This window comes from Phoca vitulina, unplaced genomic scaffold, assembly GCF_004348235.1.
Source record: "Phoca vitulina isolate PV1807 unplaced genomic scaffold, GSC_HSeal_1.0 scaffold13, whole genome shotgun sequence".
NCBI classification, from domain to species: domain Eukaryota; kingdom Metazoa; phylum Chordata; class Mammalia; order Carnivora; family Phocidae; genus Phoca; species Phoca vitulina.
In genome coordinates, this window is record NW_022589716.1 from 46,683,322 (window position 1) to 46,696,303 (window position 12,982).

The 12,982-nt window shown below is 45.6% G+C and overlaps 1 protein-coding gene across 1 annotated transcript in view; it reads right to left on the reverse strand.

The window, feature by feature from the left end:
• The window catches only part of LOC116637044, a 46,499-nt gene extending 34,148 nt beyond the window's left edge, over positions 1 to 12,351 (reverse strand). The window contains exon 1 of the mRNA XM_032412239.1: positions 12,153 to 12,351. Coding sequence (XP_032268130.1) covers positions 12,153 to 12,323 — 171 coding nt within the window. The 5' untranslated portion in view covers positions 12,324 to 12,351. The remainder of the gene's footprint in view (positions 1 to 12,152) is intronic.
• Positions 12,352 to 12,982: the final 631 nt, after the last annotated feature.

Sequence of the window (12,982 nt, forward strand, 5' to 3'; positions counted from 1 at the left end):
CCTCCCTGCTCAATGCAATTCTGGTTGAGCTGACCCAGTCCTGACCCTTCAGAGCACGTCATCCTCTGCCAGGTGACCTGCGCCTGCCCTGAGGTTTAATCTTGAGACTCTGGTTCCAAGAGTTGGGGAAAAAAATCGCTCTCTTCCTAGTTGAGTCTGGAACTGGCAGAGGCTACCATATGGAGAGTGAAGCCAACACTGGGGAAGAGAGAGCCAAGAGATGGAGGAATGAGTGGGGAGAAGAGAGGAAATGAAATGCACAGCATAGTATCCCGGAGCCCCGAGATTCAGCCATGCCTGAAAGCCATGTCAGGGCTACCCTTGACATTTTGAGTTATTTATTCCTGTAAAGTATTGCACTATTTCTTTCCCCACCACCCACCTCCTCCCCCTCTCCTTCTTCCTCTCCTCTCCTTCTTTTTGTATAAGCCATTTTGCGGAGCTTAAACACATTCTTTTCAACTTTAACTCCAGCTACTAAGAGGTGGAACACAATTAAGAAGAACCTTCCAGTCAGCTCTCTCAGATCCAGCTTCCTGCCGTACTCGGCCCCCTGGCTCTGACCTGTCTTTCTGAGATGGCCCAGTCCCTCCCAGTATTTTCACTGCTGACTTCTCACCAGTGTGTGTGCTCGCGCATGGGAGGGCTCTGGCACACACCTCTGGCCTCCTTTTTATGCAGCCCATTAGCTCATGTTCTGGGGCCCTTGGTAGCTGATTCTCCCAGCTGCCTTTGGGCCCCCGGCTCCTCCGCCCATGAGGCTGGGAGTCACCGCATCCTGGAGCTTTGGCACTGAGCCCAGACCCAAGGCTGAGGGAGGCGGTCCAGCTGCCCAGAGACCCCAACAGTGAGAAGAAATGGAACACTCACACATGGGCATGTGAACACACTGTGCACACGCACGCACATGTCCCCTGTACATCCATGTGTGCATGTACCCGAAGGGAGAAATCTGGAGGACACACTCAGAAAATAGTGGTGATTGATTGCTCTGGGTGGTGTGACCTTTGCTTGCAGAGTATCTTCCCAAATTACCTGAGTTTTCTAAAATGAGCATGCATTATCTTTGCAAATGGAAGAAAATATATATTCATCATTTTGTTTAAAAATTAATTGCAAATGTAATACATGTGAACAGTTGCAAAAAAAGAAGATAAAAAGTTTCAAAGAAAATATAATCAATATTCCCCAGAGCAAATGGAAGTGCTCATTTTATCCCAGCTTTTCCAAAATGAGAACTAATCAATTCTTATAATTTTTACCAATCCAATGGGCAAAACCTAGAATCCAATTTTTTTTATTTAATTTGTAGTTTTCTGATTAGTGAGATTGAGCATCTTTTCACATGTTTATGGGGTGTTTGTTTTTCTCTGTGTGTGAATTTCCTGTTTATATTCTTAGCCATTGTTTCTTCTGGGCTGTTTGTGTTTTGCTTATTATGTTAGGAGCTCTTTATCTCTTGTGGATATTAGTGCTTTTCCTGTAATAAATGTAAGTGTTGTCTCCCAGCCTGACATTTGTGTTTGAAATCTGTTGATGGTGTCTTTTCCCACGTCGTCGTATGTTCTCGAAAGGGCTTCCTTTACAGTCCCCCGTCTTTGGTTTTGCTTAGAAAGTCCCAAGTTCAGACAATGTGTGCCACAATTTTTCCTCATGCTTTTATAGATTCTTTATGTCTGGAATTTTGATCTATCTGACATTTATTGTTGTGTGTGCCGTGAGGTAGAATGCCAATTTGTGGTGTTCAAGATTCCCATTTATTCAGCTCTTCAGAAAAATTCTGTTGGGTTTTTGCTTGCTGTTACATTGAATTAATTTATTAATGACTGTACTTAGTTATTGAACGCCAGGCAGGGGTAAGACATTGAGTTAATTATTAATCCCTCACCTCACCATCTACTATCATTCCTCCATGCACTGTCTTTTTCTTATTTTATAGTAATTATTTTTCCCTTTCTTTCTTGATCCCATCGCCTACGTAGGCACCTACTAATTTGTTTGCTCAGTGTCTTTGGATAGTTCTTAATCCTTGTAAAATATTCAGTATTGTTTTGTGTCAAAATACTATACATTTTTTTCCAATCATCATGATGTTTTAAAATATGTCCACGTGGCTGGCTGGCTGTATATCAAACCCATTGCTTCTAGCAGGTGCATAGTATTTCTTTGGCAGCAGAGAACCATTTTCTTTTTCTTTTTTCCTTTTTTTTAAAAAAGATTTTATTTATTTAAGAGAGAGATGGCATGCATGATGGGGGGAGGGGCAGGCTCCCCGCTGAGCAGGGAGCCGGCTGCGGGGCTGGATCCCAGGACCCTGGAATGATAAGCTGAGCCCAAAGCAGACGCTTAACCAACTGAGCCACCCAGGCGCCCCTAGCACAGTTTTCTTAAACAGTCTCCTAGTGGTGGGTACCGAGGATGCCTCCAGCCCTCTAATTCCATAAGTGATACTCAGATGAACCTCCTGGTACGTGTCCTCCTGTGGGTATCTGCTCACGTTTTTCGAGGGCCTGTAATCGGGAAAAGCTTTACTGACTATATCACTTAATTTTCAGTAAACGCTGTCTGATTGCTCTTCAGAATGGCTGCACCCGTTTTTACTCCCACCCAATGCGTGAGTCTTCCTGATTCTCTGTATCTTTGCCAATGCAGGATATTTTCTGACTTCCTAATTTTTGCCTCTGTGATGGGGTAATTGTTGGAACGTGCATGCTCTGATTACGAGTGAAGTTAAGCGTCTCTCTGTGCACTTAAGAACTATTTGGGTTTCCCCTGCTAGGAGCTGCCTCATCATATCCCTTATCCTTTTGCTATTCGGTTGATTACCTTGTTGTTAGTTTGAAGGAGTTCCTTGCATATTCCTGGGTTTTAGATATTCCTCAATCTATCTCTTGGCTGTATCTTGGCCTACGTGTCCTTATGGAACAAAAATGCTTCATTTTGATATAGTTGAATGCATCTTTTTTTCTACTTTTGATTTATACTTTTCTATCTTGTTTAAGAAGTCTTCCTTCATCCTTAGGTCACAAATACATTCTCTTGCATTGCTTTTTCTATTAGCTTGACAGTTTTAGCATTCGTGTTCAAGTTCACCTTAGTAAACAATCAATATATACTTCGAATATGAAGTTCTCTTTAGTATATAGCCCAAGGTAGAGATTCAATTTTATTTTGCCACATGTAACGAGCCCATTTCCCCCACTACTGTCTTCAGTAGTGCTTGGGCGAAGTTGAACAAAGTGCTCAGACAGGCATCCATGACTGTTTTCTCATCTTAAAGAGAATATATCTACCATGTTTGTGTCCAGAGGATGGTGGCCTGGGGGTCTGGGTGCACAGCCTTTACCAGGCTGAGGAAGTTCCTGTGTATGACCCTACTTCTTGGAGTTCTTGTAATGCATAAATAGGTATTGGACATTAATAAATGCCATTTCTGTGTCTGTCGAGATAATTCTGTGATTTTCCCCTTAGGCCATAAATGGGTGGAGTTCATTGATAGATATTCTTATTTTATTTTATATTTTATTTTATATTTTATTTTATTTTTGTTTTAAAAAGATTTATCTATTTATTTTAGAGAGAGAGAGCGTGGGGGGAAGGGCCGGAGTGTCTTAAGCAGACTCTAAGCTGAGTTGAGCGTGGAGGTCCATGCAGGGCTTGACCTCACAATCCTGAGATCAAGGCCCTGAGATCATAACCCTAGCCAAAACCAAGAATTGGACGCTTAACCAATTGCACCACCAGGCGCCTCTAGATATTCTAATTTTAAACCATCCTTCCCTTCCTTGTATAAATCCTGCTAGGTATGTTACTTTTTTTAAAAAAAAAGAATAGTTCAGGGGCTCCTGGATGGCTCAGTCGCTTAAGCATCCATCTTGATTTCGGCTCAGGTTGTGATTTCAGGGTCATGAGATCGAGCGCTGTGGCAGGCTCTGCGCTCAGTGGGGAGTCCGCTCGAGATTCTCTCTCCCTCTCTGCCCCTCCCCCCACACGCTCTCTCTCTTTCTAAAATAAATAAATAAATAAACAAACAAACAAATAAATAAATCTTTAAAAAAATAAAAGAGAATTGTTCCTTGAAATGTAACTTGCATACAGAAGAGAGAAAGAATAAGTGAGCCAATCATGGGAGCAGAAACAGAACAATGATCATCTGTCCCCTCCTGGTCCTCATCCGGCAAGGGTGACCACATCCTGATTTCTGACACCACTGATTAGTGTTGTCCGCTTTAAAACTTCATATAAATGGAATGGTAAGATGGATTACATTTGAAAATACACTGTTGGGTTTGATTAGCAGGTGTCAGATTTCAAATCTCTGCAGCTATATTTGTAAGTGGCACGGCTCTGAGATTTTCTTTCCTTGTCTTGTCGTCCCCCAGTTTTGGAGCCATTATCATTCTTTGTAAAATGACCAGGGCAGCTTTCTCTCTTTCCTTAGTTTCTGGAACAACTTGCTTCTTACTGAGATCTGTCCCTTGAAAGTTTGGTTGAACTCACTTGTAAAATGAGTTTGGCCCTGAGGTTTTTGCGAAAGTGGGTATTTGAGACTATTTGGGCTTCTTTAATGGTTATTGATCTATTCAAGCCTTCTATTTCTTCTTGCTCCAATTTTGGCATTTTATGCTTTGCCAGACATTTATCTGTTCTGTCCCGGTTCTCAAATATATTAGACATACGGTTGTTTGTAATATTCATTTACTTGGAACATTTTTTCTTGTGTCTGTGATTATTTTCTTTTTTTGTTGTTGTTCTGTATTTTATTTATTTGCAATTTTCTCCCCTTTTCAGGTATGTGAGGAATTTAAAAAAGTTCTCCCTTTGTTCCTGATTTCATTTTATCACATTATGGTTAGAGAATGGATTCATATGATATTGATTTCTTTTTTAATTTAGAGAGGCTCCATTTGTGCTTTACTACATGGTTGATTTTGTGACAGTTCCATGTGCCCTCAAAAATAACACATTTTCTCTTTGTTGGAATATCTCTGCTTCTGTTTGTTGTTTGGCTGATCTGTTTGTTCTTGTGAGAGATGTGTGAAAATTGTCAACCACAGTTTTGGTGTAATCTGTTTTCTCCATAGTTCTTTCAGTTGTTATATATTTTGAGGTTATATTTTAGGTGAACACATGCTCACTGTTATTATTATAGAGTCCAATCCATTGTCCTTTTTAATAAAATAAAATGTCTCTTTTTGTCCCTTATGAAGTTTTGGCCTTGAATCCTGTTGTTTTCTCCTTCTGAGGCTAATGTTGCTGTGCTGGTTCTCTTTTCTTCCTTATTTGCCTGTTTCTTTTTTTCCCCTATTTCTTTTATTTTCATCTCTTTAAGTGTGTCTCTGCCAGAATCATATTACTAGATTCTTTTTAAAAAATTCCTCTAAGACTTCCTGCCTTCTGTTTGGTGCAGTTATCCCACTTATACTTAGTTTAATCCCTGTTCTATCAGCATCTATTTCTCCTGAATTCTTTTTTGTTTCCTATTTATCATACTTTATTTTTACAAATTTTGCCATATTTCCACAGACAGATCTTATCTTCCACTGCTGGTGAGAAAGTTGGGCATTCCATTTTAATTTTCTAGTGCTTACCCCTGACACATTTAGACTCTGACTTAGGAGCGTTTTTATTCATTGCACATTATCAAAATAGCTTCACCTTCTGATGGGAACTAGGAACTCCAGAGGGGACAAAGGCAGCATCCTGGGAGCCAGAAGACTCGGGGAGATGAGCAAAGGTAAACAAAGATCCTTCCTCGCTGTACTTGCCTGCTCTCACTCCTCGTGGTTCATAAGATAGGGCAGGAATGACAGTCTGGGCCAGGTCGTGAGAAAACTTCAAGCATCCCTGAGGCTTTTGGAATTCTAGCGCTCCATCCCTCTCTGGCCCTCGCTGTCCTGAAGGGAGAAGCCAAGCCCCACGGAGAGGAGGCACCTGCAGGCACTGGACCGGCCTCCCAGCTGACCTGCCAGCCCACAGTCACTTTGAGTGTCCGGTCCAGGCTTCTGTGGCCGGAGCCACCACCGGTGGGCAGCTGCATGAGAACCCCTCCGACGGGGACGGCGATGGCTACCCAGCGGAGCCCAGTGAGTGCACGAGTAAATCTTTACTTTAAGGCTCTGAGCTCTCGGTGGTTTGTTACCCAGCATTAGATACCCAGAACAAGTGCAACTAAGAACCAACCATTGAAACCCTTCTATTAGGGGCTCTTGGGTGGCTCAGTCATTGGGCGTCTGCTTTCAGCTCAGGTCATGATCCCAGGGTCCTGGGATCGAGCCACACATCGGGCTCCTTGCTGGGCGGGAAGCCTGCTTCTCCCTCTCCCACTCCCCCTGCTTGTGTTCCCTCTCTCGCTGTGTCTCTCTCTGTCAAATACATAAATAAAATCTTTTAAAAAAATAAAATAAAAAATAAACCCTTCTATTATAAAGACCTTGTCCTGAGGCGCGAAGGGGGAGGGGCAGGGGGATGTCCGGGACTGAGCCCTCCTTTTGTCATCTGCCCCACACTGCAGCCAGGAGGGAGAGCGGCTTCACTGCTGTTTCCCCGGATGGTGACGCTGGCCTTTCCTTCCTCAGAGAGGGGGTGAGTTTTCAAAGGTCCCCAGAGACAGAGAGAGAGAAAACAGCCAGTACAAAAGCATTTCCTGTCCTCAGCCACTGCCACAATACCTGTCTTTTCCACTCCGGAGAGTCATCCTTCCCCCTCCCTACACGCACCACTCACACACACACAGCCACACACTCACACACAGACTCACACACACCACACACTCACTGTCACACACACAATCATTCATACACACAGACTGTCACAACCACTCACGCACACAGATGCACACACACCACACACTCACACACAGACTGTCACACACACATTCACACACACAGAGTGTCACACACGCAGTCATACACACACAGACTCTCACACAATCATTCACGCACAGACTCTCACATGCACACACAGATCACACACACTTTCACACTCCACACACTCACACGCACACTCCCACACACACACCGGCACTCAAATGCCTTCTGTCTCACAGTTTTCCGCTAGCTTCTCGGATCCGTCACCCTCCCTTCCTCCTCTGTGGCGTCACCGGTGTTGGGTGTTGGGCGGGGAGCCAGCAATCTGTGCTGGGTATCTTGTTTGCACTGAATTTGTAGACTCTTTGGGGGGAGAATTGATCTCTTTGTGTCCAAGAACCTAGTATGTCTTTCTACTCAAGTTTTCCTTTATGTAAAGTTTGATTATTTCTTTCATATGGATCGTGTTACATTTATTACTAATGACTTTTTAGTTTTTGTTTCTTTTGTGAATGGGATACGATTTTTGCCCAAATATTTTCTAATTGGTCATGGCTATTGAGTCTGAGACTTGCTTTACTCTTTTATCCATTGGGCAACCGTATCATTTGCAGATAATGACAGTTTAATTTTTTTTTTCCTTCCAGAGACCCCTTTTTCTTGTTCTTATTGCAGAGCCTTAGGACCCAGCCTTCGGGATTCCAGAACATTAGTTTTGCTGGTCCACCCCCCCAACCCCAGCCTCCTGCAAGCCTCTAGGGCTAGCCCAGACCCTAGGGGGTCAAGCCTGGGTACACTATCTTGTGCTGCGCCTCCTGGGATCTCTGCGGCTGGTTGAGTAGTTGGATGGAAGTGGCATCCTTGTTTTGTTCTGGACCCTGACAGGAATGCTTCTCAAGATCCACTTTAGGTATCAGGTTTGCTCAAAGTTTATAATACGCAGTCTTCATTAAATCAGGGAATTTCCCTTCTGTATCTAGCTTGCTAATGGTTTTATAAGTCAGAAATGAATGTCAAATTTTATCAAATGCTTCTTTGGGGGTATCCATGTAACTGGTCACATGAGTTTCTGTTTTCATCTGTTAATATGGTGGATAATATTACATTCATGTTGTTGAGCTATCCCTCAACCCCTGGATTGATCATGATCTGTTCATCTTTTGATTATGTTGTGGCTGTAATCCATTAAAATTTTATTTAGGCTTTTGGAGAATTTTTAATGTGTGAAACGGGTTTACATATTTCCATTTTTAAACTATCTTTTCTTAGTTCTCTCGGAAATAGGTAGAACGTTTTCCATCTTCCTCTGCCTTCTCAAAACTACGTGTACAATTGGAAAAAATTTAAAACTCCCTTTCATAAACAACTCTTGAGTCAAAAGGTAAATCAAAAGAAAAGTTGCTTAAAAGTGAACAGCAATGAGAGCACGATATCAAAATTTGTGGGCTGTTGTCGAATTAAAGCAAACACTTATTTGAACACAAAAGTGCATTTATTTGGAAGCAAAAATGCCTGGAAGTAACTAAGCATTAGCTGAGAATTCTCCAAGACACACTTTAAAGGAAAAATAATTTTTTAAACTCTAGGGACGAGTATATGAATACATATGTATGTGTAAAACCATGAAAAATACCCCCCAAACTATCCACAGAGATTAGCTCAAGGAGGAAAATGAAGTTGGAGAGAATGACAATGATTAAATGATTAATGATTATTTTCATGTTTGATTCTATAAACATCTGTGCTGTCTGACTCTTTTACAGGCAGAGTATATTTTCACATCACCTTTGCTTTTTAAAACCAAATTAATAAAAAAAAATTAAACAGATCATGCCAGCCACTTTGTCCAACCACAGTTCAGATAAAACGAACTGAACAAGAGGCTATTATCCCCAAATCTATCTGCTTGGAAATTTAAAAACAAATCTAAGTAACATGAATTAAATAATAAATCAAAACTGAATTACCAACTATTTTAATAAAGGCACTACATATAAAAACCCACAGGATACTGCCCCAGACCTGTGTACATAGAGGAAAATAAATAGCTTAAATGTAGTCATTAGAAGAAAGATTGAAAAGACAAGGGAACTAAGTGTTTACTTCAATAAGCTAGGAAATGAACATCAAAATAAATTTGAAGAAAGCAGGCAGAAGAAATTAATGAAGAACAGGAGCAGAAATTAATGAAATAGAATAAAACAACAGTAGACTTGAGCTATAAAAATGAAAAATAATTCTTTGAAAAAATTGAGAAACTAGACAAATCTAGCAAGCCTGATCAAGAAAACACATCAGTAACCATAAAAATGAAGAAGGGTGTGACAGATACACAGATACATGAGATTATAGGAAAATGCAAATTTTATACCAATTCATTTGACAATCTAAAGTAAAATGCACAATTTTTAGGGAAAAAACATATATATACCAAGTCGCAGATGTTGCAACCTGGCTAACCTGACATCCACCCCAGTTCCCTCTGAGCTGCCTCTCTCCACTCCAGAAACTACATTTCCCATGTGCCCTTGCAGCTGGACTTGAGCATGGGACCTGGACCCAGACAAGGGGATGCACCAAAGCAGGACTCCAGAGGTGAAAGTGAGGAGCAGTGGGTGGAGGGGGTGGGGTGGGGTGGGGGTGGGGGTGGGGCTGCTTGTGCAGAGACCAGCTCTTGTGGCAAAGGCATTGGGTCCCACTGCGGAAGCTGTGGCAGAGGTGGTGGCTGGTGGCGGGTGGCGGAGGCAGTGGGGTTTCCGCTAAGACAGTCTCTTGGAGGGGGTGGGAATTTCTTCTCTTGTCTGTGTCTCTCATCCTCCCAGAAATTCAGGAAATTGTCTAAACCCTGTAGTATATTAGTTTTCTGCCTTACTTAACCAGTTGTGGTCTACAACCAGGCACTTTGACCGATATACCAAAATTGATTCAAGAAGAGGAAAGGAAAAAAAAAAGATCTATCCAAAAAAAGAAATTAAATCTAGCCTAATGCAAACCAGGAGGAGGAGGGGGTGGAGGGGGAGAAGAGGGAGGAGGAGGAGGTAAAGAGGAGGCATCAGATCCAGACAGTTTGATGGGAAAGTTCTACCGAACCTTTAAAGGGGGATAGCTTCTATGGTGGTATGTTCAATCTCCCAATTTTTATATGTTGTTAATGAATTCAAGTTTACAATTCAAGTTTACATGTGTTGCATTCCAACACAGTGTATACTGAACAAAACCGACTTCCAGACTGGAATTTGCTTGTGTGGGCCTCTAGTTTGTCCTTCTAATGTGGTCCAGACCCTCATGGTAAAGGTGGGAAAAATGGGGCCCAGAAGATGGGGAATGGTTCCTGAGCACCCTGCCCTCCCTGAGCACCCCGCAGACCCGTGCCGTTCCAGGCATGAAGATTACAGCAGCGTGCAAAGCAGACAGATCCCTGCCATCACAGAGATCTGGGGATGCTCTCTTAGCAGAGGGAACAGCCAGTGCAAAGGCCCTGAGGCAAGAGCGTGCCTGTCAAATTCAGGGAACAGCCAGAAGACCAGGGTGGCTGCAGTGAAGGCCGGCCCAGGGGGAAGTAGGGGGAGATGAGTCACAGAGGAATGAGGTCAGACCTGAGCAAGCATGGGAAGCCACCCGAGGGGTCTGGCTTTTTCTTTGTGGTGCCATTGTCCAGATGAGGAGCTGGGGCCACGGAGGTAGTTGTAGTGGTGGGAGGGGGGGTCTCACCCCAGATGTCTAAAGGTAGGGCTCACAGCATTTGTAAATGGTTCCATGTGGGGCTGAGAGAAAGAGATGTTGAGGATGGTGCCCAAGAGATGTATGCCAGGTCCGGTGCCTGAGCTTGGAAGCCCAGGCCCCCACACTGGGTTGTGGGGAAGGGTTTCCCTGGGTCAGGACAGGAGTGTGCGGCAGGGCTGCGGTGCATGACTCTCCGCAGCCAGAGGGGCAAGAGGGGACGGGGGGCGAGGGGGAGGTGATGAGTGGATGGCAGAATCAGGACCGTTTCTGGCCTTGATCATGCTTCTAACTGCATTTCTAAGCACATCTTTTTTTTTTTTTAATTCGCGTGCTCGGAAGTGCAATTTTGCTGCTATTGAAATACAATGTGCCTTCTCTTTCCTCGGTCTCTCTGCTTTAATTGTATACCCCTGGCTCTGCGCCTCTGTGCTGGCCGGCTTGGAGATTCATAATTTCAGGCTGACACCATAGTAACCACTTAGTTTGATTCAAGATTCCAGTGTCATCCCTGGCTGCGCTTGAATAGGACAGGGGGGAGGGGGGAGGAGAGAGGGGGGCCATCTGAAGACGGCTCCTTACAGCAAGAGCAATTATTTCTTCGTTTCCAAGGAAAATGTAAACAGAAGGTCAGCTTTGGCCAGGCCTCTTAATTTCCCTCCCTTTGTGGCGACAGGTTGATTTGGGGAAACTGGGTCTGTTTGTTATTTCTCCTCCTGGCTTCCCCTCCCCCCTCCGGTGACAGAGGCAGTGGCAGCTGCAGTGACAGAGAAGGGACAGGGCACTGCGGGGTAATGCGGGTCGTTGCAGCTGCAAAAGCTGCCGGAGCCTGCCTGGTGTCCCCAGCAGCCCCACCCCATGCTGTCCCCACCCTAGCTGCGCGGCCACGAGCAGGCAGCAAGGCTGGCTAACGTTCAGGGAGTGGCCTGGAGTGGGCCCTGCCTGCCTACCTGCTCAGCAAAGGCCTGGAGCTGCCACCTGTGTGCCCCAGGACCCAGTCCCTGTGTTTGCAAGTCCTCTGCAGCTGAGATTCCGAAGTCCCCTCCCCAGCAGCTGGGGCAGGAGCCCAGGTAGCCACGATACCCCCGCCCCTCCCGTCCCCGCCTCTGGCCTTAGGAGTGCCTCCCTGCCTCAGCCGCAGCTCTGCTTCTCCAGGCCTCCTGTGGGCTCCGACCCCCTTGGCAGGACCGGGCTCTCTGGAGTCTGCATTTGACCCCATCTGTTCTGTGAGCCCCTCCAAACCTTGACACCGCCAAGGCTCCCCGTGGTTCTGATGCTTGCACCTGTCTGAGACTGTTTCCTCATCTGTTAAATGGAGACTATAATAGCACCTCCTTCCAGGGATGTTGAGAAGGTTTCAAGCTTCGCACGGCACTCAGAAAGGGTGTCTCTAAACAAAGCTGCAGCCTCTTCCTTCTGGAGGTCAAGTGGGTCAGCCTGCTTCCCCCAGCGTGCTGAACTGAAGGGGGCAGGAGTGGCCAACACTCAGCGTTTTCTCCCCCAGCGCCCCCACCCCTCAGCGTGGAAGCATGCAGCCCGGGTCCCAAGACGCAGCCCCTGATGGCACTGCTTGCCGTTGATGCATGACAGGTCAGGGGCTGGGGCACTGCATGGCCTCCTTACCTCGTGACTCAGCCAGCTCCGCATCGTGGGGTCTGTCTCTCGTGACATCCCCTCTTTCCAGGCAGCAGTGTCTGTGTTAATGAAGCCTCTTTTGGTTGTAAGTGGCAGAGCCTGGCAAGGCCAAGGGAAGTCCTTCAGGCACAGCGGGATCCAGGGCTCAGGTGATAACATCAGCTCCCCTTCTGTGTGTCTAGCTTTATCTCCCTCTAGCTGTCAGCTTCCTTCTGCGGCTCTCTACGGAGGGAGAGATGTGGCTGTTGGCTGTTCCAGATTTACTTCCTGCCAGTTTAGCAGAAAGAAAACTTCTCTGCCTCAGCATTTGTAGGTCAGTCCCAGGGAGGGCTCTGAGCGACCTGATGGGTCCTGTGCCCCCAGCTTGCTCTGCTGGGACCAGTCTGTTTCCAGGGGGTAGCGGTCCAAAGTTGGCCAGTCCTGGGTGGCGCGCCTCTGCCAGGGCTGGGGCGTGTGCATGTGTGCATGCATGTGTGTGCATCTGTGTGTGTGTGTTTGCACGCACGCGCAGCTTTCCCGGGGCTGCAGGCAGTGGAGATCGTTTTCCTTGAGGCAGGGAAGGGATGTGACCAGAGGAAGAAGGGCAGACATGGGGGCCCTTTGTCCTGGCTGCCCAGAGCCCTCAAGGCCACTCTCTGCCCAGGGCACCAGCCCCAACACCCTGAAACAAAGAGCTAATATGCCTCTCACTGGTCCCAAGTCCACCCATGACTTTCCGGCTAGCCCAGCACAGGAAGCTCCCTATGGACTGACTTCGCCAACCCCCACATGCCCCAGTCTGGTGCATGTTCCCCAGACACGCAGGCCCCCTCACCCTT